Source organism: Tyto alba, unplaced genomic scaffold (assembly GCF_018691265.1).
Source record: "Tyto alba isolate M040663 unplaced genomic scaffold, T.alba_DEE_v4.0 Super-Scaffold_2, whole genome shotgun sequence".
Classification (NCBI taxonomy): domain Eukaryota; kingdom Metazoa; phylum Chordata; class Aves; order Strigiformes; family Tytonidae; genus Tyto; species Tyto alba.
In genome coordinates, this window is record NW_024881282.1 from 1298591 (window position 1) to 1322667 (window position 24077).

General features: G+C 69.4%; 3 protein-coding genes across 3 annotated transcripts; 2 read left to right on the top strand and 1 right to left on the bottom strand.

The window, feature by feature from the left end:
* Positions 1-479: 479 nt before the first annotated feature.
* Positions 480-17680, top strand: INPPL1 (inositol polyphosphate phosphatase like 1). The gene is made up of 28 exons (XM_042792779.1): positions 480-730; positions 4904-4967; positions 5934-6078; positions 6195-6315; positions 6399-6536; positions 6624-6714; positions 7111-7200; positions 7865-7963; positions 8117-8267; positions 8489-8595; positions 8839-8941; positions 9076-9272; positions 9749-9866; positions 10584-10680; positions 10788-10926; positions 11019-11118; positions 11224-11312; positions 11421-11502; positions 11620-11709; positions 11843-11956; positions 12069-12157; positions 12270-12357; positions 12466-12621; positions 12717-12801; positions 13112-13261; positions 13358-14129; positions 14448-14575; positions 15327-17680. The coding sequence occupies exons 1-28, from the start codon at positions 534-536 to the stop codon at positions 15415-15417; spliced, it is 3891 nt and encodes a 1296-aa protein (XP_042648713.1). The 5' UTR covers positions 480-533; the 3' UTR covers positions 15418-17680.
* Positions 17681-17702: 22 nt separating this feature from the next.
* Positions 17703-18842, top strand: LOC122153448 (basic proline-rich protein-like). The gene is made up of 2 exons (XM_042792780.1): positions 17703-17911; positions 18002-18842. Exons 1-2 carry the CDS (start codon positions 17703-17705, stop codon positions 18696-18698), a joined length of 906 nt encoding a protein of 301 aa, XP_042648714.1. The 3' UTR covers positions 18699-18842.
* A 22-nt stretch (positions 18843-18864) lies between these two features.
* PHOX2A (paired like homeobox 2A) lies at positions 18865-24059 on the bottom strand. The gene is made up of 3 exons (XM_042792781.1): positions 23691-24059; positions 21701-21888; positions 18865-20510 (listed from the first exon to the last, which is right to left on the bottom strand). The coding sequence occupies exons 1-3, from the start codon at positions 23908-23910 to the stop codon at positions 20076-20078; spliced, it is 843 nt and encodes a 280-aa protein (XP_042648715.1). The 5' UTR covers positions 23911-24059; the 3' UTR covers positions 18865-20075.
* Positions 24060-24077: the final 18 nt, after the last annotated feature.

Here is a 24077-nt window from a genome sequence, read left to right on the forward strand (position 1 = left end):
AGTGCTCCCAGTCCCCCTGGTGCTCCCTGCCCCCCCGATGTCCCACCCCCCTAGTGCTCCCAGTCCCCCCGGTGCTCCCAGTCCCCCCAGTGTCTCTCCCCCCAACGCCCCCCTCCCAGTGTTCCCAGTCCCCCCGGTGCTCCCAGTCCCCCCAGTGTCCCTCCCCCCAACGCTCTCCCCCCGTGCCCACAGTCCCCCCAGTGCCCCCCACCCCCGGTGCCCGCCCCAGTACTCTCAGTCCCCCCAGTACTCCCACACCCCCCGGTGCTCCCCATGCCCCCCCTCCATTCTTCCCCCCCCTCCCTCCCAAGTCTCCCGATCCGCCCCGGGTGCTTCCCCCCCCAACTATCCATCCCCCCCCCCCCCCCCGCCCCTCATCTTCTCCCCGCCCCTATCTCCCTCCTCCCCCGTTTCTCCCCGCCCCACCGTTTCTCCCCGCCCCCCCCCCTTTCCCCCCCTCCTTTCCCGGTTCCCCCGCCTCCCCCCCGGTGCTGCCCCCGCCCGCCCAGCGCGGAGCGCGGCCCCGGCGGAGCATGGCGGGCGCGGGGGGCGCGGGGGGGCCGGTGCCGGTACCGGTACCGGTACCGGTACCTCCGTCGGTACCTCCGTGGTACCACCGGGACCTGAGCCGAGCCGCCGCCGAGGAGCAGCTCGCCCGGGCCGGGCGGGACGGCAGCTTCCTGGTGCGGGACAGCGAGAGCGTGGCGGGGGCCTACGCGCTGTGTTTGCTGTGAGTGGGGGGGGGGGACACGGGGAGGGACACGGGGGGGGGAAAACCCCGGGGGTGCCGGCGGGGGTGCCGGAGAGATCGGGGAGGGGGGGTGGGGTTGTCTCAGGGGGGCACTGGAAGGCATCCCCGCGGGGGGGTCTATGGGGAGCAGCGGCGTTGTGCTGGGGGGGACACCGGGGGTGGGGGGATGCTGGGGTGCAGCAGTGGGGAGCACTGGTGGGGTAGTGGGGAAGCATTGGTGTGGTACTGGGGGAGCGCGGAGGGATGCAAGTGGGGGTGACCCGGGGGGCATTGGCTCCCGGAGGACAGCAGGCACGGGGTGGGGGACACACACACACACGTGTATTGGCGGGGGGCACACTGGGCACGGGGGTCACCAGGACTATGGGGGGGACTGGGAACTTGGGGAGAAATGGGCACGGTGGGGCTGGGGGGTTGTGGGGAGACCGGGAGGGCGCTGTGGGGCACCGGTGGGGGACAGGGCACCCACTCTGAGGTGGGGGTCCCGGGCACTAACAGACTGGGCGGCACTGGGGGCTGGGGGAGTGGGGCTGGGGGGGACAAGCCGTGTGGGTCACACTGGGGGGGGTTTGGTGGCTGATGCCACGTCCCAGCTGAGCGCTGGGGGTCCCTGAGGTGCTGCCCCCCCCCCCCACCCTCCCCAAGAAGTGGGGCTGAGAGTGCGGTGGCCGAGCCAGGTCACCCTAATGTCCCCTCGGGGTGCCGGGATGTGTGGTGCCGGGGTGCGCCGTCAGCTCCCCTCGGGGCCCGGCTGCCTGTGCCAGCGCCGGGACCTTGATGTGGTTGTGGGGCAGGCGGTGTGGGGCGGTGGCGAGGGCACCTCGAAATTAGGCTTTTTCCGCTCCCCAAGAGCCCGTGGGCACTGGCAGCCGCCAGCTCCTTACAGCAAATAAATGGGGGGGGGGAGAACCAGGAGTTGGTGGTGAGCCGGCCTGCCCTGGCTTGGGGGCTGTGCCGTGCCGGTGCTGGGCACGCAGACCCCCGGCCTTGTTCCTCATAGCCGGTGGCTTGTGAAAATTTGGTTTGGTGGCCATGTGGGCACAGCGTGGTCGCCGGCTCCCCTCTGCGAAGCCGGGGTGGCGAGCGGTGCTGGGGGGAAGAGCACGCTTCGCCCCTACGAATACCAGTGACTGACGGTGTGCCGTGGGGCTGGGTGGGTGGGTGGGTGGGTGGCAGGGAGGGAGGGGGGGGGGGGGGGGGGCTGCAGCCGGGGTCTTGACATGGCTCACCGAGAGCCGGGACCCTGCAGCGAGGCAAAACCCAGCACGGGGGGATGCCACGGCGGGTGGCTGTGCCGAACTCTGCCGCGACCACGACCGGTGAGGGATCCCTGCACGGGGGGTGGGGGGGGGTGGGACAGGAGCGTGCCACGGTCCCACCGAGCAGCCCCCTTTGCCAGCGCGGGGGGCAACCGGGGGCCGCTGGTCTCATCGGCATCGTCCACCGCCACCGCCGGGGCCTAAAAATAGCTGCGGGGGCAGGAGGAGGAAAGGGAACTGCGCCGGGATCCCGGCAGCGCCGTCTTCCTTTAACCCTCCCGCCGACGTGCCGCGGCACACCGGGGCTTCGCGGTGGGGTGGCATCGCTGGGTGACACCGTGGGGGACACACACACAGAACCCCACAGCCGGACCCCCCGTCCTGGCTCTCCGCTGGTTCGCCCAGTGCCAGGGTGGTGCGGGTGGGTGCAGGGTGCCCCCCCCCCCCCCCCCCCCCCCCCCAGCTATGCCAGGGTGCTGTCAGCGGTGGGTGGTCCCGGCGATGCCGGTGGGGAGCCCTGGCACTCGCCGGTGGCCGCACTCCCACATTATGGCTCTTTGTGCTGGTGGCCCCCCCCCACCCCCCACCCCGGCCCCCTGGGATTAACTCACCAAAATAGCAGCCGCAAGCAGCACAGGGCTGGGCGGCCCCCCCCCCCCCGGGATGGCGCCTGGAGGGGGGGGGGGGGGGTCGTGTGTCCATTCCTCCCCACCCCCACGCTTCCATCCCCTGTGCTGGGGGTCCCCATGGGGACTCTACCCATAGAGACACCCCCCCCCATGCTCCCCCCCTAAACTGAGGTTTGGGGACCCCCCCTTTGTCCCCATCCCCCCCCCAATTTGGGATTCCCCATACTGACCCTGTGCTGGGGTTCCCCATGCACCTCCCTGGCCCCCCATCACCCCCCCATTGGGATTCCTGCTATTGGAGACCCCAACTGTGCTTCCCACAGAGACCACCCCCTCTCCCCAGCTGGGGGTCTCTGTGTGCCCCCCCCCCCCCCCCAGTCCCACCAGATGGGGGTCCCCATACAGAGCCCCCTGACACCAGCTGGGGGTCCCCCACATTGACCCCTCCAGGACTCCTTTGAGTTGGGGACCCCCAGATCCCTCAGTGGGGGTTTCCCATATGGACTCCCTACCCCCCCCCCCCCCCGCCTCCAACCTGCAGCAGGATTTCCCATACAGCCTCCCATAGCGGGTTCCCATTCAGCCCCCCTCAAACTGGGGGGGCTCCCCATGACCCCTGGTTGGGCATTGGGGCACCCCGGAGCAGCACCAGTGCTGGAGGGAGTGGGTGCTTCCCTCCCCCCTCCCCCCCCCTCGGGGTGCAAAGCTGGCTGTAGCTGGAGCAGGGGCAGAAATTGGGGATCCCCTTTCTGGAGGCTGTGGGAGGACGCTCGTGCTGTGCCCCCCCCCCCCCCCCCCCTTGCTGGAGGAGTTGGGGAGGGGGGGCTGGGATGGGGATCTGGTGCTGTGAGGAGCAGGGTGGCACCGGGGGACCCACCCCTGTGGCATGTGGGGTGACACTGGGGGACCCGACACTGTGGGGAGCGGGGGGTGGGGTGGCACCCCCTGGCGCTGTGGGGCACAGTGTGGTGACAGGGGGACACGGCTGGCAGGGTGTCACCGGGGTGGGGGACACGGTGGCTGGGCTGACGGGGGGGTCCTGGCGTGGTGACAGCCACCAGTGACCTCCACGAGCCCCATGGCCACGAGCCAGCCCAGGAGACACCATCCCTGCCGCTGGTACTGGGGGCGGGGGGTCTGGCCATGCCGGGGGTCCCCAGCCCCTGCAGTCTCACTGCTGTGGAGGGGACGGGGAGGGGACATGTGTGGGGTCCTGCTCCCCGCGCCCGCTGGCACCCGCACCCCATCTCTCAGCACCGGCCGTCACCCCCTGCCCTGGGATCACGGCCCCGGTTCCTGTCAGCTTCCATTGAAAAATAAATTGTTTCCTGGCATCCCGGCTGCCAGTGGCTGCCTGCTCCTGCCTGTCCCTGCCTCCTTCTTCCCTGCTCCCTGCCTGCTCCTGCCTGTCCCTGCCTCCTTCTTCCCTGCTCCTGCCTGTCCCTGCCTCCTTCTTCCCTGCTCCCTGCCTGTCCCTGCCTGCTCCTGCCTGTCCCTGCCTCCTTCTTCCCTGCTCCCTGCCTGTCCCTGCCTGCTCCTGCCTGTCCCTGCCTCCTTCTTCCCTGCTCCCTGCCTGTCCCTGCCTGCTCCTGCCTGTCCCTGCCTCCTTCTTCCCTGCTCCTGCCTGTCCCTGCCTCCTTCTTCCCTGCTCCCTGCCTGTCCCTGCCTGCTCCTGCCTGTCCCTGCCTCCTTCTTCCCTGCTCCTGCCTGTCCCTGCCTCCTTCTTCCCTGCTCCCTGCCTGCTCCTGCCTGTCCCTGCCTCCTTCTTCCCTGCTCCCTGCCTGTCCCTGCCTGCTCCTGCCTGTCCCTGCCTCCTTCTTCCCTGCTCCCTGCCTGCTCCTGCCTGTTCCCTGCCTGTCCCTGCCTGCGGGGCGGGCAGGGGATGCTCACTCCAGCACACTGACGGGCACAGCGGGGCTGGGACTGCAACATGGCAGGAGGACATGGGGGTGTCAGTTGGGGGGATCCCCGTTTGGTCAAGCATGGGGGGGGTGTCACTCTGGGCCCCCCCCCCCCCCCAGCACCCATCTGTGCCCCCCTCCCTGCACCCATCTGACAGGAGCCGGGCTGAGACCTGGCAGCTCATTACATGCCACTGGTAACGGTGGGACTGGGGCTCCTCGCTGCGGGTGCTCATGCAGGATGGGAGCCTGGTGTCCCCCGGGGGGTTTATGGGGGGGTTGTGCAGGCAGGTGGGGGGATGCCCCCCCCCCCCCCTCGCCATGGCCCCCCCTGCCTGACCCGCCCCCCCCTGCTGCCTGCAGGTACCAGAAGCACGTTCACACCTACCGCATCCTGCCTGATGAGGAGGACTTCCTGGCCGTGCAGGTGGGCAGAGCCCCCCAGGGACACTGCCCCCCCCCGAGGGGGGTACCCCCCTACAGCGGGCAGTGGAGGGGGTCCCCAGTGTGGGCTGAGGGAGGTCGGGGTGCCCCGGCCTGTACCCAGCTAAAGTGGGTGGGGGGGGGGAGGCTGTGCTGGGTGGGAGCAGCACCACAGTTACAGCCCCTCACCCCCGAGTGTGCCGGGGGGGGGGGGGGGGGGCTCCCTGCCCCCTGCCTCTGCTGTGGGGCTGGGGAGGGGGGGCTCGGCCTCGGCCCGGTGCTACCGCTGTGCCGGGCTCCAGCACGGCTGGGTGTCTTGGTTCCAGCCCAGTGCCACCAGTGCGCCCGGCTCTCCGGCACGGCCGGGTGTCTCGGCAGGGTTTGTCCCAGTGCCACCAGTGCGCCCGGCTCTCCAGCACGGCCGGGTGTCTCGGCAGGGTTTGTCCCAGTGCCACCAGTGCGCCCGGCTCTCTGGCACAGCCGGGTGTCTCGGCAGGGTTTGTCCCAGTGCCACCAGTGCGCCCGGCTCTCCGGCACAGCCGGGTGTCTCAGCCTGGGCCCAGTGCCACCAGTGTTCCCAGCTCTCCGGCACGGCCGGCGGCTCGGCAGCTCCCATCTTGGCTGGCCGGTGCCGCCGGGTATTTTTAGAGCAACAGAAACCCCTTTGTGCCGCCCCGGGTGGGCAGGAAAAAGCCGCCCCTGGGAGGGAGGAGGCGGGGGGATGGCTGCACCCCACACCCCGCACCCTGCCCGTCCCCCCCCTCGACACGCAGCCACGGCACCGCGGCGGGTGCCACGTCCCCCCCGGGCCCCGCTCCCCACGGAGAGTGTCAGCCGTGGGGCTGTGGGCTGAGCCCCCCCATCTTGGATGGGGCTCGCTGCCCAGAGGTGGGGGGGACAGGGTTGGGGGTCCCCACCCCCGCGGGGTGACCCCGTTGGCAGGCGGTGACAGTCCCCGGTGTCCCCGCAGACGTCGCAGGGGGTGCAGGTGCGACGCTTCAAGACGCTGAGCGAGCTGATCGCCCTGTACCTGCAGCCCAACCAGGGGCTGGTCTGCACCCTCCTCTTCCCCGTCGAGCGGGAGAAGGAGAACGTGGAGGACAGGGACTATTCGGGTATGACCGGGGGGTGGGTGGGCTCCCGGAACCCCCCCAGTTCCCTGCGGGGTGTGGGGGGGCTGTGACAGACACACCCCCCCCCCCCGCTCCCTCCCGCCATCGCCCCGGTGCAGATGGAGAGGATGAAAAGCCGCCGTTGCCGCCGCGCTCCGGCTCCACCAGTTTCTCCAGTAGCCCCGCAGGGCTCAGCCCCACCGCCCTGGGGCCAACCCTGCCGGAGGGGTCGGCGGAGAGGTGAGGGTCTGCACCCCTGCCTGCACCCCTGCCTGCACCCCTGCCTGCACCCCATCCTCACCCTCCCGGCTCCCTCCCCGCAGCACCAACGGGCTGAGCAGCATCTCCCACGAGTACCTGAAGGGCAGCTACTCGCTGGACCTGGAGGCGGTGAAAGGGGGGGCCAGCAGCCTCCCCCACCTCAACAAGACCCTCGTCGCCTCCTGCAAACGGTTGCACAGGTGGGCGGCCCCGGGCGGGATGGACGGACGGACGGACGGACGGGCGGGTGTGCCGCCGGCTGAGCCCGCTCCTCTCGCCCTCCCCAGCGAGGTGGACAAGGTGCTGGCGGGGCTGGAGATCCTCTCCAAGGTTTTTGACCAGCAGAGCTCCCCCATGGTCAGCAAGATCCTGCAGCAGGTGAGGGGGGGACGTGGGGACACGGGGGGGACATCCCCCCCCGCCTCGCCCTCACCCCACCCTGGGGCTTGTCCCCACGGACCTGCCACAGGGACGTGTGGGTGGAGGGAAAGGCAGCAGAGAAACACCCCCCCATCCTGCCCCGTCCCATGGTGCTGGGGGGTCCTGCCCCTGGGGGGCTGGGATGGATCTGGGGGTCCCATCCTGCCCCTTTAGGGGGGCTGGGGTAGATGTGGGGGTCCCATCCTGCCCTGTCCCACGGTGCTAGGGGGTCCTTCACTTCTGGGGGGCTTGGGTGGATGTGGGGGTCCCATCCTGCCCCGTCCCATGGTGCGGGGGGGGTCCTGTCCCTGCGGGGGGCCAGGGGTCCCATCCTGCCCTGTGCCACGGTGCCAGGCGGCGGGGCAGAGCGGGGAGCAGGAGCTGGAGAGCCTGGTGCTGAAGCTCTCGGTGCTGAAGGATTTCCTCTCCAGCATTGAGAAGAAGGTGGGGCTGGGGGGGGGGGGGGGGGCGGGGGGGTCCCCCCTGGGGGGAGTCTCTGCCGGGTCCTGGGCCAGTGTGTGGCCGGAGCCCAATCCAGAGGGGGCTGGGGCCGTAATGAGCTGCCTGGGTGGCATTGAGGGGACCCTGTGGGGGGGCTTGTGGGACTGGGGGGGCTAATGGGACTGGGGGGAGCTGGGGGAACTGGGGGGGCTTTTGGGGCTGATGGGATTGGGGGGAACTGGGGGTGCTGGTGGGGCTGGGGGAGCTGATAGGGCTGGGTGGGCTGGGAGGGGCTGGGGGAGCTAATGGAGTGGGGGGGGCTGGAGGGGTTTATGGGGCTGGGGGGACAGAGGGACTGGTAGGGGCCAATGGGATTGGTGGGACTGGTGGAGCTGGGGGGGCTGGGAGGATCCGGGGAGGGGGCTGATAGGGCAGTGGGGCTGGGGGGGGGTTGATGGGGCTGGGGGAACTGGTGAAGCTGAGGGGCCTGGGGAGGCTCTGGGGGCAGGTGGAGCTGGGGGGGGTCAGAGGGACTGGGGGGGCTTGGGGGGCTGGTGGAGCTGGGGGGGCTGATGGGGTTGGGGGCACTGGTGGAGCTGGGGGGGGGGGGGGGGTGATGGAGCGGGGGGGCCGCGATGCCTGGCTGACACCACCTGGTGCTGCCCAGGCACTGCGGGCTCTGCAGGAGATGAGCTCGGCCGCCCCCCCCGCGCCCCCCCAGCCCCTCGCCCGCAAGGCCAAGAGCATCCCTGTGCAAACCTTCGAGGTGAGCGTGTGTGTGTGTGTGTGTGTGTGTGTGTGTGTGTCCCACGCCCCCGGGGTCCCATCCAGCGATGGCAGGGGGGTGTCTCTGGGATGGGGGGACCCCCCCCGGATCCCCCCCTCCAGCACCTGGCCCCCCCCCCCCTCCCCCCGCCAGGTGAAGCTGGACGTCACCCTGGGGGACCTGACCAAAATCGGCAAGTCACAGAAGTACACGCTGAGCGTGGACGTGGAGGGGGGGCGGCTGGTGGTGCTGAAGAAGCAGAAGGACTCCCAGGAGGACTGGAACACCTTCACCCACGAGAAAAGTGAGGGGGGGGGGGGGGGCACCGGGGGGAGGCATCGCTGCACCTTGGGCTGGCCACGCTGCAGCATCCCAGGGTGGGGGGCGGTTGGTTGTCCCCATCCTGGGGGTCTCCCAGAGCGTGGGCTGGGAAAGACAGGGTTTGGGGGGGGGGGGGCACGGTGTCCAGCTGGCACCCAGCACCCCCTTGCCCCCCCCCCGGCATTTGCCCCCCGTCCCCCCCAGTCCGGCAGCTGATCAAGTCGCAGCGGGTGCAGAACAAACTGGGCATCGTTTTTGAGAAGGAAAAGGATAAAACACAACGGAAGGATTTTGTGTTCGTCAGCGCCCGGGTGGGTCGCGTTCTGCTGGGATTTTGGGGGGGAGGGGGGTGTCCAGGGTTGTGGGGGGGGGCTCGTAGGGATTGAGGGGTTGGGGGGGTGTGTATGTGCAGGATTTAACCCCCTGGTCTCCCACGGGGGCTGGTGCCCCGTGTTGGGGAGGTGTGTTTGGCTGAGTTGGGGGCGGCCAGGCGGGGGGGGATGTGGGGATCCCCTCTGCCCCCACTCACTGTGTGTCTCCCCCCCCCCCCCCAGAAGCGGGAGGCTTTCTGCCAGCTCCTGCAGCTGATGAAGAACAAACATTCCCACCAGGATGAGCCCGACATGATCTCCATCTTCATTGGCACCTGGAACATGGGTGAGCGCCAGGGTGGAGAGGGGAGGGGGGGGAACACCCTTTTTGGGAGGGGGGGGGGCACAGAGCCCTTTGGGGCAGGTTGTGGGGGGTGTGTGTGTGTGTGTGTCCTGTGACCGTGCCGCTCCCCGCCGCAGGCAGCGTGCCCCCCCCCAAGAGCATCACGTCGTGGTTCACCTCCAAGGGGCTGGGGAAGACGCTGGACGAGGTGACGGTCGCCATCCCCCACGACATCTACGTCTTCGGCACCCAGGAGAATTCCCTGGGTGACAGGGAGTGGGTGGATTTCCTGCGCGGAGCCCTGAAGGACGTCACCGAGGGGGAGTACCGCCCGGTAGGGACGGGGGGCTGGGGGGCACAGGGGGGTGGTATGGGAGGGGTGACGCTCGGTGGCCTGCTGGGTGCTGCGGGGCTGCCTGTTTTGGGGTGGGTGCTGGGGTGGTGGTGGGTGCTGAGGCAGTGGGTGCTGGGGGTGGTGGGTGCTGGGGAGAGTGGTGGGTGCTGGGGGTGGTGGGTGCTGCGGGGCTGCCTGTTTTGGGGTGGGGGCTGGGGGTGGTGGGTGCTGGGGTGGTGGGTGCTGGGATGGTGGTGGGTGCTGGGGGTGGTGGGTGCTGAGGAGGTGGGTGCTGGGGAGAGTGGTGGGTGCTGGGGGTGGTGGGTGCTGCGTGGCTGCCTGTTTTGGGGTGGGTGCCGGGGTGAAGGAGGGGACACCCAGCACCCATGGCACGGGGCAGGGAGGGGGGGACACCCCCCCACCCAGCGGGGTGCTGCTCTGGGGGGGGTCTCACGGTGGCGGGGGGGGGCCCGCAGGTGGCCATGCAGTCCCTGTGGAACATCAAGGTGGTGGTGCTGGTGAAACCGGAGCACGAGAACCGCATCAGCCACGTCGGCACCTCCAGCGTCAAAACCGGCATCGCCAACACCCTGGGTAAGGGGGGGCTGCACGGGGGGGCTGGGGCGGCACGTGCCGCAAGAGGAGGGGTCCGGGCACGTCTGTGTTGCACAGGGAGGGGTCCCAGAGCACGTGCGTTGCACGAGGAGGGGCCTGTGCACAAGGAGGGGTCTCAACATGTGTGCCTTGTGTGGGGAGGGGTCCCTTCATGGGTGTGTTGCACGAGGAGGGGTCCTGGTGTGCGTGCGTTGCACGAGGAGGGGTCCAGGCATGTCATTGTTGCACAGGGAGGGGTCCTAGGGTGCATGTGTTGCACGAGGAGGGGTCTGGGTGCGTGTGTGTTGCGTGGGGAGGGGTCTCAGCATGTGTGCCTCGCACGGGGAAGGGTCCAGGTGTGTACCGTTGCACAGTGAGGGGGCCTGGAGCACGTGCATTGCACGAGGAGGGGCCTGTGCATGGGGGTGTGTTGCACGAGGAGGAGCCCATGTGTGTGTGCATTGCACGAGGAGGTGTCTCTGTGTGTGTGTGTGTTGCACGAGCAGGTGTCTGTGCACATGTACATTGCACGAGGGGGGGTCCGGGCGGGTGTGTGTTGCATGAGGAGGTGTCTGTGCACGTGTGCGTTGCACGAGGGGGGCTCCGTGCTAACAGCCTGAGTAGGGCCCATCCCCCCCGTCCTGGGGGGCAGGGGGCTCCCCACCCCCCGGGGGCAGCCGACCCCCCCCTGGTCTGACTCTGCCCCCGGCCCCGCAGGGAACAAGGGAGCCGTCGGCGTTTCCTTCATGTTCAACGGCACCTCCTTCGGCTTCGTCAACTGCCACCTCACCTCTGGCAACGAGAAGACGGCACGGTGAGCACCCAGGCGCCGGGGGGGGGCCCCGTCCTGGGACACCCCCATCCCCGTGACACCCCCCTGTGTGTGTGTGTGTGTGTGTGTCCCCTCCCCTCGCTGAGCAGGAGGAACCAGAACTACCTGGACATCCTGCGCCTGCTCTCGCTGGGGGACAAGCAGCTCAGCTCCTTCGACATCTCCCTCCGCTTCACCCACCTCTTCTGGTTCGGGGACCTCAATTACCGCCTGGACATGGACATCCAGGTAGGGGGGAGGGTGTGTGGGGGGGCGCTGCTGGTGTGTTTCCCCCCCCCCCCCCCAAACCCCAGCCCCGTGCCAGCCCCTCTGTCCCGCAGGAGATCCTCAACTACATCAGCCGCAAGGAGCTGGAGCCGCTGCTCAAGGTGGATCAGCTCAACCTGGAGAAGGAGAAGCACAAGATCTTCCTGCGCTTCGGTGAGGGCTGGGGGGAGGTTCTGAGGAGGGTGTGTGTGTGTGTGTGTGTGTGTGTGTCCCACTGCTGGGACTGTCCTGACCCCCCCCACCCTGCTGTGGGTGCAGGCGAGGAGGAGATCACCTTCCCCCCCACCTACCGCTACGAGCGGGGCTCGCGGGACACCTACGTCTGGCACAAGCAGAAGCCCACGGGGGTAGGTGCTGGGGTAGGGGGTGGGGGTTTAGGGTGGGGGGGGCACCCCAGCTTGACACCCTCCCCCCCCCCCCCCCGCCCCATCCCTGCTCCTCCCCATCCCTGCCAGGTCCGCACCAACGTGCCGTCCTGGTGCGACCGCATCCTCTGGAAGTCCTACCCCGAGACTCACGTCAACTGCAACGCCTACGGTGAGCTGCATGTGTGTGTGTGTCCTCCACTGTCCCCCCGACTCCAGGGATGGCCCCCCCCCCCCCCCAAATCTGACACACCTCCCTCCCCCCGTCCCGGATCCTGGCTGACCGCAGGGTGCACAGACGACATCGTCACCAGTGACCACTCGCCCGTCTTCGCCTCCTTCGAGGTGGGGGTGACGTCCCAGTTCGTCTCCAAAAAAGGTGCCTGTGCCCAAGGGGACACCCCGCTCCCCTCCCTGTGGGTCCCACCTCTCCCTACAGACTGGGGAGGGGGGGGTCCCAGTTGGGCGGCGGTGGAGGGGGGGGTATCCCAACACCTCATCTCTCCCTGGAGGGCTCTCCAAGTCCTCCGAGCAGGCATACATCGAGTTCGAGAGCATCGAGGCCATCGTGAAGACGGCCAGCCGCACCAAGTTCTTCATCGAGTTTTATTCCACCTGCCTGGAAGGTGAGGAGGGATGGCTCCGTGGTATCGGGGGGCTGGGGGAAGGGGGGGCGGGTGTCCTAGCAGGGTTCTGGGGGGGCTGTGCTACATGTGTTATTCCCCTCCCTTATCACAGAGTTCAAGAAGAGCTTTGAGAACGACAGCCAGAGCAGCGACAACATCAATTTCCTCAAGGTGCAGTGGTCGTCCCGGCAGCTTCCCACGGTGAGGAGGGGCTGGTGCTGGGAGGGGGGAGCCACAGGCAGGGAGATACACACACACACACACACACCCCCCCAACCTTCCCAGTGCCACCATCCCATCCTTTCACCCTCAGCTGAAGCCCATCCTCTCCGAGATCGAGTACCTGCAGGACCAGCACCTCCTGCTCACCGTCAAATCCCTCGACGGCTACGAGTCCTACGGTGCGTGCTCCCCCACTCCCCGGCACCGCGCCGCTCTCGCAGGGTGGGTGGGTGGGGAGGGAATCTCTTGGTGGGGGATGCAGACCCCTGACACCCCCCTCACCCCAGGAGAGTGCGTCATCGCCCTGAAGTCGATGATCGGCAGCACGGCGCAGCAGTTCCTCACCTACCTGTCGCACCGTGGCGAGGAGACCGGCAACATCCGCGGCTCTATGAAAGTCCGCGTGCCCGCCGAGCGCTTGGGCACCCGCGAGAGGCTCTATGGTGAGGACACCCCCCCCTCCCCAACACACCCCCCCACACACACCCCACCCCGGGGGAGCGGGGGGACACTTGCTAAAGCCCCCGTCCCCTCGCAGAGTGGATCAGCGTTGATAAGGATGAGACGGCGGCCGGCAAAGGGAAGGTGCCGCTGGGTGCCAGAGCCAACCAGGATTACGCCAAGTACGGGGGACAGGGCTTGGTGGGGTGGGGGGAGCGCTGGGGGTGCTGGGGGTCCTGGCCGGGGGGGTGCTGAGGGTCCTGGGCAGGGGGACTCAAGCATCAGAGCATCCCTCCGGGTTGGTGTATGTGATGTGTTTGGGGACAGTCCCGGTGCTGGCTCTGCCACGCGGGTCAGGGCTGGGGGGGTCTCGGTGCCTCGTGAGAGCGGCGTTGGCCCCATCCGGGGGGGGGGGGCGTGTCTGAGCCTGGGAGGGGTTTGGGGAGGGGCTGTTGAGCACCCTGGGGCACCCTGACACCTTTTGTCACCCAGGTCGGTGGGGCGGAAGCCCACCAGTGCCGAACCACCCCCCACCACCCCGGCAAAGCCCCCAGAGGAGCCTGAGAAGGGCAGCGCCGCGCCGGCCCCCCGCCCCCCCGCCCCTCACCGCGGCACCCCCAGGGAGGAGGCTGCCCCAAGCCGGTAAGGACTGGGGGGACAGGGAGAGCTTTTTTGGGGGGGGGGGGGCACCCCACGGCTTCCCCTGGTGGGGTGACACGCTCACCCCCGTGCCGGCAGGTCCAAGGTGGAAGCAATGCCAGAGCCGGTGGCGGGGGGGCCGCTGAAGAACAGCTTCAACAACCCGGCGTACTACGTGCTGGAGGGGGTCCCGCACCAGCTGCTGGCGCCGGGGGACCCCGGCAAACCCCCCGCCCCCAAAGCCAAGGGGCAGCTGGGGGTGCCCGAGCGACGCCGACACCCCTCGGCCGGGCAGCCGCCGGCGTGCCGCGGCGAGGAGAGCTCCTCGGATGAGGACACCGGCACCCTCAACCTGCCGCCGCCGGATTTCCCGCCGCCGCCCCTGCCGCGGGAGCTGGAGCTGCCCCCCAACCCTTTTTTTGGCAGCGCCAAAGAGGGGCCGGGACCCCCCGGGCGTGAAGAGCCCAAACAGCGGGTGGGGGGTGCCGGCGGTGCTGCCGCTTTTGGGGAGTCCCCCCCGCCCAAGCTGCACCCCCGGACCCCACCGGTGGCCGGGGCTGGATTTGGGCTGGAGGGGGGGCCCAGCGGGATCCCTGGTACGGGGGGGCTGCCCACAGCCGGTGCCGGGGGGCTGCCTGCGGCGGGGGGGCTACTGGACGACCGCTCCTGCTCGGTGCTGCAGATGGCCAAGACGCTGAGCGAGGTGGACTACGGCGGCGGGAAGGGGAGGGCGGCCCCCCCGCCACCGCTGCTGGCCAAGGGGGGGCGGCTGGAGCTGCCCCCCCGCTGCCTGCACCCCGACTATGGCCGTCCCCTCGCCTTCCCCCCCCACTCCATCCGGGAGAGCATCCAGGAGGACCTGGCTGAGGAGGTGGGTGTTGGGGGGGGGGGGGGTGGGTCAGGGTGCTGGGACCCCCCTGCCCCCCCACCAACACTTCCCGGTGCCCTCCCTTTGAGGGGGGCACTGGGGCTGTGCTGGGGGAGGGGGGGTTTTAGGGGTGCAGTGGTGGTTTGGGGTGTGGGGCACGACTCCCAGCTGGGAAGGGCGGAGGGTGCGCACTCATCCTGCCCTGGCTGGGATGGGGCAGGGGGATCCCATCCTAGGGGGGGTGTGGGGTGTGTCCCCAGGGGCGCGGTGGGGCGGGGGGGAGGTGACAGCAAGGCTGAGGGTGCAGGTGCTGTGGCGCAGGTGCTGTGCCAGGGGGGCCGTGGCGTGGGGGCCGGGCCCGGCGTGGGCGAGTGGCTGCGGGTGCTGGGGCTGGAGCGGTACGAGGAGGGGCTGGTGCGCAATGGCTGGGACGACCTGGAGTTCCTCAGGTGAGCAGCCCCCCTGGGGGGGGGACCCCTGACACCCCCCAACATCCCCCAGCCCCCGTGTTATCTGCCCTGATGGGTCCACGTCCTCCCCAAGGGGTCACAGTGATGTCTGGGTGGGGGCACCCTGCCCAGGGGAGACCCTTGGGAGTGTTCCCCTCAAGGGTCCCCACTGCCCCTGGGGGGGTCCCTATTGCCCTCGGGGGGGTCCCTGCTTGCCCCTGGGGGGATCCTCATTGCCCTTGAGGGTCCCTGCCTTGCTCCTGGGGAGTCCCCACTGCCCTCGAGTGGGTCCCCATTGGCCTCAGGGGTCCCTGCCTGCCCCCGGGGGGTCCCCACTGACCCCGGAGGTCCATGGCTGCTCCTAGGGTGTCCCCATTGCCCTTGAGGGTCCCCGCTTGCCCCTGGGTGGGGGTCCCCACTGCTCTTGAGGGTCCCTGACTGTCCCTGGGGTATCCCCATTTCCCTCGGGGTCCCCGCTTGCCTCTTTGGGGTCGTCCCCACTGCCCTTGGGGTTCCCCACTTGCCCCTGGGGGGTCCCCACTGCCCTTGGGGGTCCCTGCTTGCTCCTGGGGGTCCCCGCTCAGCCCCAAGGCGGGGGTGAGGAGGAGGCTGAGTGGGAACCCGGAAACCTGAGTGGGGGCTCCTGCACCCACCAAGGGGGTCCCCTCCCTGGGGCCAGGGTGTCGCCCCTCCACCCCGGGGGGGGGTGGTGAGCCCCATGCCTGTGACACCCCCCCCCCCCCTTCCCCAGTGACATCACAGAGGAGGACCTGGAGGAGGCCGGCGTGCTGGACCCCGGCCACAAGCGCGTCCTCCTGGAGAGCCTCCAGCTCCGCAAATAGCTGGGGCTGAGCATCCCGGACCCCAGGGCTGAGCATCCCACATCCTGGGGCTGAGCATCCTGGATCCCATGGCCAAGCATCCTGGATTCCATGGCTGAGCATCCTGCATCCTGGTGCGGAGCATCCCACATCCTGGATCCCACGGTTGAGCACCCCGGTGCCGAGCATCCTTGATCCCACGGTTGAGCATCCCGCATCTCGGTGCTGAGCATCCCAGATCCCAGTGCCGAGCATCCCACATCCCGTATCCCATGGCTTGAGCATCCTGGTGCCAAGCATTCCGGATCCCATGGCCAAGCATCCTGCATCCCGGTGCTGAGCATCCCAGTGCCGAGCAGCCCACATCCTGGATCTGGTGGCCGAGCATCCCGGTGCTGAGCATCTCAGATCCCGGTGCCAAGCATCCTGGATCCCAGTGCTGAGCATCCCAGTGCTGAGCATCCCACATCCTGGATCCCGGTGCCGAGCATCCCACATCCTGGATCCCAGTGCTGAGCATCCCAGTGCCGAGCATCCCACATCCTGGATCCCAGTGCTGAGCATCCCGGTGCCGAGCATCCCACATCCTGGATCCCAGTGCTGAGCATCCCACATCCTGGATCCCAGTGCTGAGCATCCCGGTGCCGAGCATCCCACATCCTGGATCCCGGTGCTGAGCATCCCACATCCTGGATCTCAGTGCTGAGCATCCCAGTGCTGAGCATCCCACATCCTGGATCCCGGTGCCGAGCGTCCCACATCCTGGATCCCAGTGCTGAGCATCCCACATCCTGGATCCCGGTGCCGAGCATCCCACATCCTGGATCCCAGTGCTGAGCATCCCGGTGCTGAGCATCCCACATCCTGGATCCCAGTGCTGAGCATCCCGGTGCTGAGCATCCCACATCCTGGATCCCGGTGCTGAGCATCCCGGTGCTGAGCATCCCACATCCTGGATCCCGGTGCTGAGCATCCCAGTGCTGAGCATCCCACATCCTGGATCCCGGTGCCGAGCATCCCACATCCTGGATCCCAGTGCTGAGCATCCCGGTGCTGAGCATCCCACATCCTGGATCCCGGTGCTGAGCATCCCAGTGCTGAGCATCCCACATCCTGGATCCCGGTGCTGAGCATCCCACATCCTGGATCCCAGTGCTGAGCATCCCGGTGCCGAGCATCCCACATCCCGCCCCTGTGCATCCCACCATCACCAGCAGCAGCCATCATCTGCAGCCGGTGGGAGTACTGGGACCACCCCCCCCCCAGGTGCTGGGTAATGGGGGGGGAGGGTTTGGGGGGGGGGTGGGGGGCAGGGGGTCCTGGTCAGACAATTTCAGTGGAGGGGGTTCCTGCTGATGGGGCCTCCCCTCGTTTAAGTTATTTCTTATTTATTGAGAGAAGGGACGAGCGTTCGTCTTGGGGGGGGGGCGGGGATTTGGGGGGGGGGGGATATCCCCGGGGACCTCTGGCTCCCACCGCAGCCCCTCACAGCCGGGGACGAGGAGGAGGAGGAGGAAGAGGCTTGGAGCAAAGTCGTGTCGCAACCCAAGTGCCTTCGTGATACCCGGCCAGTGCCGAGCTGGGATCGGGGAAGGGGGGGGGGGGGGTGTTTGTGGGGTTGGGGGAGGCTCTGCCAGCCCCTGGATGACACCAGGCAGAGCTGGGGGGGGCCCATCCCCACGCCGGGGGGGCCCCACTGCAGCAAAGCTGGATCAGTGCCTTCACCCAAACCTCCACCCCCCCCCCCCCCGCCCCAGTGCCTCCCGCATGGGTCGTGTGTTCCCCTGTTCCGCGCCCCCCCCCCCCCCCCCCAAACTCCCTATTTGCCCATTAGGTACTTGCTGGATCTGTGTGTTGTCCGTGTCCCCCCCCTCACCTCCGGGGTCTGCTTCACCCTTGGTCCCCCATGGGTGCCCCCCCCGGGGGTGCTCAGCCCCCCAACCTCACCCAAGTGCCCTTCCCGGGGGCGGTCCTCAGGGTGGGGGTCCCCCAGCCGTGCCTTCTCCCCCCCTCCCCCTTCCCTGCAGGGTTGACCCCCCCAGGCTCTGGGCTGCACCCCAGGGGTGATGGGGGGGTGATACCCACCCCCAGACAGGTTCCTCAGACCCCCGTGCCCCCCCCGCCGCTGCTCCGGCTGAGATGAAGGATGGGCCTCGCCCCCCACCGTGCCCCCCCCCCCTCCCTGTGCCCCCCCCCCCTCGTTCGCTATCGGGGCCTTTGCTGTGAATTTGATCCAACTAAAAGCGGCGGCTGTGGGGCCCCGTCTCGGGGGGGTCTGAATTCACCGGCTGGTGTGGGAATGGTTAATGGTCTGCGGGGCGGGGGGGGGGGGGCATCGAGGGAGGGGGCCGCCTGAGGGACCATGGCCCAGCAGGGGCCAGGATCCCCCTCACTGGCCATACTGGCCCCACCGTGATCTGGGACCCCCCCAGACTGGCCATACTGGCACCAACACCCCCCGTACTGGCACCAACACCCCCCGTACTGGCCATACTGGTCCCACCATGATCTGGGACCCCCCCCAGACTGGCCATACTGGTCCCAACACAGTCCTGGATGCCTCAGGCTAGCCCTACTGGTCCCACCATGATCCGAGACCACCCCCCCCCCCGGACTGGCCATACTGGTCCCAGCCCAGTGGACGCTGGTCCCGTGTCCCCTCCCCGTGGAGCAGAGCCCTGCGTGGGACAGTTCTGCTGCCCCATTTGGAAAGGCCCATCCCTCCTGTCTCCCTTTGCCCCACTTTGTCCCCTCCCCCCCTCTGTCCCCCCCCATCCCCAAAGCACAACCCCCGCCCCACCCCAACACCCGACCCAGACCCCAGCGGGGCATCTCGGTGGTCCCTTGCAGACAGAGTCTGTGCCTGCACCTCCCGCTGCCCCCCCCCCCCGCACCCTCTCTGCCCATCCTGGGGGGTGCAGGGCTTCAGGCTCCCCCCCCCAGCACCCCAGGGTGCTCCTCGCCTCCCTCCCGCTGCCCCCAGGGACCTTCCCCATCACACCCCCGCCACGGGGCACGGGGGGGTTGGGGGGCGGGGGGCGTGGGGAACCCCTCTCCTTTCCCTGGCCTCGTGGGGGCTGCTGGTGGGGGGGTCACCCCAGGCCCCTGTGGCTGTTCAAGGCCTTTTTTGGGGTGGGGGGTGGGGGTCTGTGGCATCGCCAGCATCACTTGGGGGACCCCGCCAGCACAGGGGGGCTCAGGGGGCTTGGGGGGGGGGTGGCCGTGCAGACCCCCATCACCTACAGCCCTTTGGGGGGGGGGATGTTGCAGCCAGGGCAGGGGGCCGGCAGCGTCTTCAATAAATTAAGTTTTATTTGGATTAGTGTCGTTTGCAAATGGGGTCAATAAATTACATAACAGTTAAAAAACAACAACAACAAACAAAAACAAAACAAAAAACCCAAACAAACAGAAAAAAAAAAAAAAAGAAAAAAGAAAGAAAAAAAGAAAAATGATGAAACCCAAGCCCACCTCAGCCGGGATGGGGAGGGGGGGGGGGACCCTCGGCGTGGGGGGGCGGGGAATGGGGACAGGACCCCGGCACGGTCTCGCCGCTACTCACCAGGCCACGAAACCCCCCCCGGCACCCCACCCACGGTGGGTGCAAGGGCCTGAGCTGCACCCCTGGCCCCCCCGACCCCCAAAAGATCACTGCCGAGATGTGCCGGGGGAGGGGGGGGGGTCCCGGCTGCACCCACACCAACTCGGGTGGGAGCACCCATCCTGCTCCCAGCACCGCGGCGAGGGGGCGCGGCTGCTCCGAGGCGCGGGGGGGGGGGGGGGTTGTTCCATCCCACGCCACCCCCCTCTCTCTAGGGGGGCTGCGGCATATTGGGGAGGGGGGTTCAGCCCCGGCACACTGGGACAGCGGCAGCTCCTGGTGCCTCGTCCCCGTTGGCGGCATCTGGCGAGCGCAGAGTCCTGGGTTTGCCCCCCAAAATCTCACTGCCCCCCCGAGGCAGGGGGGGTGTGGTGTGTGTGTGTGGGGGGGAGGGTCTTCTCCCCTCCAGTCCCGCCAAGCCGGGATGCTGCTGGGGAGGGGGGCAGATCGTGTCTGCAGGTGGGATTTGGGGGGGGTATCACCCCAGTCCCTGCACCGATTGGGGGGGGGTCTCGCTGCCAAATTCCCCGGCGCCGCTCCCCAGCAGCCCCCAGGAACCCCAGCCCTAAAGTGCTTCCTCATCCCCCACCCCAGCAGCCATGGGGGGGGGGGGGGGGGGGGGCGTGTCTCCCAGGGTGGGGTGGCGGGGGCCACCATGATACCAGAGCACCCGTAGTGCCGTGGGGAGCCCCGCAGCTGCCCCCCACCCCTGGGGTGCACCCCAAAAGCTGCGCCCGGGGCATGCCAGCTGGGCCAGAGGCTGCTGCCCCCCCCCCCTCTCTTTGCACCCCCATGGTCCTACAGCACCCACGGGTGGGGGCTGCCCCCAGAGTTCAGGAGAAGGGGGGGGGGGGGTCTCCCCTCCCCGGGGGGGAGCAGCTTTGGGTGCAAGCAGCACGGGTGGAGGGTTGTTGGGGTGGGTGGTGGGGTGGTCCCCAATCCATCTCCCCACCAGCAGCCATTTGCCGGAGTGGCATCGCTGGGGGGGTTTGGGGGGTGGGCAGCACTTGGGGAGGGGGGGGGGCGGTGTGTGTGGGGGTTTTTGGGGCGGGGGCAGCTGGATCCGGCAATGGTCGCATCAGAAGAGGTTTGTCTTGAGGGCGTTGGGCTTCCGATGGAAGGAGGAGAGGACGCCGGAGAAAGGTCCCGGCACGGCTTCGGCGGGTTGCCAGGCCTTCAGCAGCTCGGCGGCGTTGGCGGTGCCGCCGGGGGGGCTCACCCCGGGCCAGATGGGTGCCTTGAGGGGTTGCGGGGGGTGACCGGGTCCCATGGGTGGCCCCGCGCTGGGGCTGGGGCTCAAGCTGCTGCCGGGGCTGCCGAGGCTGCCGGCGGCGGGCAGGGACGCCGTGCTGTCGGGGGTCGGGCTGCAGTTGGACTCCTTGGACTCATCATCCTCCGAGGAAGAGCGCGGCTCCGATTTCTTGCCAGCGGGGCCGGCGCTGCCCCCCGCGCCCTTGGCGTTGGCCGCCCGCTCTTGCTTGCGGAATTTGGCTCGGCGGTTCTGGAACCAGACCTGGGGTGGGGGGGTGGGGGGGAACGAGGAGGGGATGGGAGGACCCCGCGCCGCCAGTCCCCCGGGGGATTTGGGGAACCCCCTGGTGTTCCCCTTGCAGCACCCCCGCTCCCACGGGTGAAACGTTTCCCTGGGGTGGGGGGAGGTTTAATATATTTAAAACCTTCGCGGTGTTGCCGGAGGGCGCTGGCACCGGTGATGGCGGGGGGGGGTCCGCAGGAAGATGGGGAGGGGGCACTGCCGGGGCCCACGCTGCACCCCTGCCTGCACCTCGCGGGGTCAGAGACCCCCCCCTCACGCAGCCTGTGCCCTCCCCACGGGGTTCCTGTGGGTCCCCCCATCCTTGGGACCCCAGTGGGCAGCCTGGGACCCCCCCAGCCGAGGGGGGCCGGGGTTGGGGCACCCGGGGTGATCCCTCCTGGGCTGTCCCCACATCACTGAGCTGTGGGTCACCACAGCTTGGGGTGCAGCAGGAAGACCCGCCCCACCTGCCCCCCACAGGCCAGCACGGTCATGTCCCCCCCCCCCAGTGTGGCACCCTACAAGCACCCATGGAAACGGGGGACCTTTATTTGTCCCCCGTGTGCTGACAAAGCGACTCCCTCCACGGTGCCCCAGCCCACGCTGCCTGGGCAGGCGCTGCCCCAGAACACCCGATTTCCACCCAAAAGCAGAGGGGAGGAGGGGCTGAGGCCGGGGAGGGGGGACCCCCACCCCTCTCCGGGGGGGTCACACTGGCCAAGAATGGGAGCCTCTCCCTGCAGCGAGACTTGGCGCCCCGTGGGGACGGGGGTGCTGACAAAAAGGGGGGGTCTGCACCGACAGAGGGGCCGGTGTCCCCCCCCCACCGCCTCTCACCAACCCCCCCCCCCCCACCAGCTCCACGCGTTTAGGGCTGAGGTAAATCCCCGCAGCCGGGTACCAGCGCCTCAGGGATGTGGCAGAAAACCAAACCTGCCCCCCCCCCCCCTTCCCCAATCTTTGCTGAGGGTCCCTCCGAGCCCCCCAGCAGAGCAACGCCCCGTCCTGGGAGGGGGTGTCCCCACGCTGGAACCCTGCAGTGGGTCCCCACCGCTTCCCCGACACGTGAGGAGCGGAGCAGGAGGGTCCTAAGGTTGGGGTGCAGCCGCCTGTACCCCAGCTCTCACTCTGTGCCCCCCCCATCCCCAGGGCCCCCCCCGGCAGCTCACCTGCACCCGGGCTTCGGTGAGGTCGATCTTGAGGGCCAGCTCCTCACGGGTGTAGATGTCGGGGTAGTGGGTTTCAGCGAAGACTCTCTCGAGCTCCTTCAGCTGGGAACTGGTGAACGTCGTCCGGATCCGCCGCTGCTTCCGCTTCTCGTTGATCCCCGACGGGTCCGAGAAGAATTTGTAGGGCACTGGAGGGGGGGGGACGGGGACAGGGACAGGGACAGGGACGTGAGCAAGGCTGGCACAGCGGGCAGGGATGCACCGGGCAGGGCAGGCAGGAGCGGTGGGCAGGGAATGGCAGGCAGGGATGGATTGGGAAGGGACGGAGCAGGCAAGGATGGAGCAGGGATGGTTTGGGAAGGGATGGAGCAGGGATGGAGCAGGCAGGGATGGACTGGGAAGGAATGGAGCGGGAAGGGATGGATCGAGCAGGGATGGAGCGGGGATGGATCAGGCAGGGATGAATTGGGCAGGGATGGAGCGGGCAGGGATGGATTAATTCGGGAAGGGATGGAGCGGGCAGGTATGAATAAATTGTGCAGGGATGGAACGGGAAGGGATGGAGCGGTCAGGGAAGAATCGGTCAGGGATGGAGCAGGCAGGACACCGCGGGCAGGGATGGAGCGAGCAGGGATGGATTGGGAAGGGATGGAGCGGGCAGGGATGCCCTGGGCAGGGCACACTGGGCAGGGATGGAGTAGGCAGGAATGGGGTGGTCAGGGCAGGCAGGAGCAGTGGGCAGGGCACACTGGGCAGGAGGCACCGGGCAGGGATGGAGCCGGCAGGGATGGAGCGGGCAGGGATGGAGCCGGGCAGGGATGGAGCAGGCAGGGATGGAACGGGCAGGGATGGAGTGGGCAGGGATGGAACGGGCAGGGATGGAGCGGGCAGGGATGGAGCGGGCAGGGATGGAACGGCAGGGACGGAGCGGGCAGGGATGGAGCCGGCAGGGATGGAGCGGGCAGGGATGGAGCGGGCAGGGATGGAGCCGGCAGGGATGGAGTGGGCAGGGATGGAGCCGGCAGGGATGGAGCGGGCAGGGATGGAGCGGGCAGGGACGGAGCGGGCAGGGATGGAGCCGGCAGGGATGGAGCCGGCAGGGATGGAGCGGGCAGGGATGGAGCGGGCAGGGATGGAGCAGGCAGGACAGGCAGAGCAGCCGCGGAGCTCGGGCTCTGCCCCCCCCCACCTCCGCGCCCCCTGGTCTCGGTTGTTCGTTGCCGCCGCCGCCCCCTCGGCGGGCCGGGGGGTCCCGGGCGGCGGGAGCGGGGCTGGGGGGGGCAGCGGGGCCGGGCCCGGGCCGGGTCGGGGGGGGCCGGTACCGTCCGGCGGCTCCTTCGTTATCGGCGCATCCGCAGGCAGCGCGTCCGCGGCGGCAACGAAAGCGGGGCGGGGGCTGGGAGCTCGGCGGCCGCGACCCCCCCCAAATCCCGCTCCGGGGCTTCCGACGCCCCGGGGACCTCGGGGGATCCGCGGCCGCGCTGTCGGGACCGGGAGGGGCGGCGGGGGGCGGCCGTGCCGGGGCTGCGGCCACCGGGAATCGATTGCACCGGGCACCAGCGGTACCGGGAACCAACGGCAGCGAGAATCGACAGGACCGAGCCTCGACGGCACCGGGGACCGATCGCACCGAGCCCTGACGGTACCGGGAACCAGCGGCAGCGGGCACCGACGGCACCGGGCACCGGTACTGCAGGCACGGGGAACCCGACGGCAGCGAGCACCGACGGCTACCGAGCCCCGACGGCAGCGGTTACCGACGGCACCGAGCCCGGACAGAACCGGGTATCGACGGCAGCGCTCAACTACGGCACCGAGAGTATCGGGGATCGACGGCCCAGGGAACCGACGGCCCCGAGCGCCGGTGTCAGCGGGCACCGACGGCGGGGGCTGCTCCCCGCCGCCCGACCCTCCGCCGCTCATTGGGGGGGGGGGTCCCCGAGGTGGGAGTGGGGCTGGGGGGGGGGGGGTGGGGGCCAGGTTCCGTTACCTGCCGAGTAGGGCGAGGGCTGGTGGTCGCGCAGCGCGCCCAGGGCGCAGTTGGCGGAGGCGAGGGGGGGGCAGGCGGGCCCGGCGGGGAACCCCCCCCGCATGGGGCTGTACTGGAAGGAGCCGGCCTGGCTGCAGGGGCTGAACTCGTAGGCGGACGCCTCCATGGCGGCCACGCAGGAGTCGTAGGAGTTGAGGTAGGAGTAGTCCATGGCGAACATGGAGCGGCCCCGGCTGCCGCCCGCCCGTCACCGTCGCCTCCTGCCCGCCGGCCCCCGGCCCGCCCCCGCCATCCGCCGCCCCAGCCCGCCCCGGGCCGCCGCGCCCCGTAAATATACCGGCGGGGGGAGCGGCGGACAAAGGCTGCGCTCGCCGGGGGCTTTTGCAT

What these genes read in the sequence shown, in the direction of transcription:
- INPPL1 (XM_042792779.1), top strand. Translation starts at nt 534, where the DNA reads ATGGCGGGCGCGGGGGGCGCGGGGGGGCCGGTGCCGGTACCGGTACCG. An exon ending in GGCAACGAGAAGACGGCACG is followed by an intron (nt 10,681 to 10,787) that starts GTGAGCACCCAG and finishes CTCGCTGAGCAG; the next exon opens with GAGGAACCAGAACTACCTGG. An exon ending in GACGACCTGGAGTTCCTCAG is followed by an intron (nt 14,576 to 15,326) that starts GTGAGCAGCCCC and finishes CCCCTTCCCCAG; the next exon opens with TGACATCACAGAGGAGGACC.
- LOC122153448 (XM_042792780.1), top strand. Translation starts at nt 17,703, where the DNA reads ATGGTCTGCGGGGCGGGGGGGGGGGGGCATCGAGGGAGGGGGCCGCCT. An exon ending in GGTCCCACCATGATCTGGGA is followed by an intron (nt 17,912 to 18,001) that starts CCCCCCCCAGAC and finishes GAGACCACCCCC; the next exon opens with CCCCCCGGACTGGCCATACT.
- PHOX2A (XM_042792781.1), bottom strand. Translation starts at nt 23,910, where the DNA reads ATGTTCGCCATGGACTACTCCTACCTCAACTCCTACGACTCCTGCGTG. An exon ending in GCCCTCGCCCTACTCGGCAG is followed by an intron (nt 21,889 to 23,690) that starts GTAACGGAACCT and finishes CCCCCCCTCCAG; the next exon opens with TGCCCTACAAATTCTTCTCG. An exon ending in TCACCGAAGCCCGGGTGCAG is followed by an intron (nt 20,511 to 21,700) that starts GTGAGCTGCCGG and finishes CCCCCACCCCAG; the next exon opens with GTCTGGTTCCAGAACCGCCG.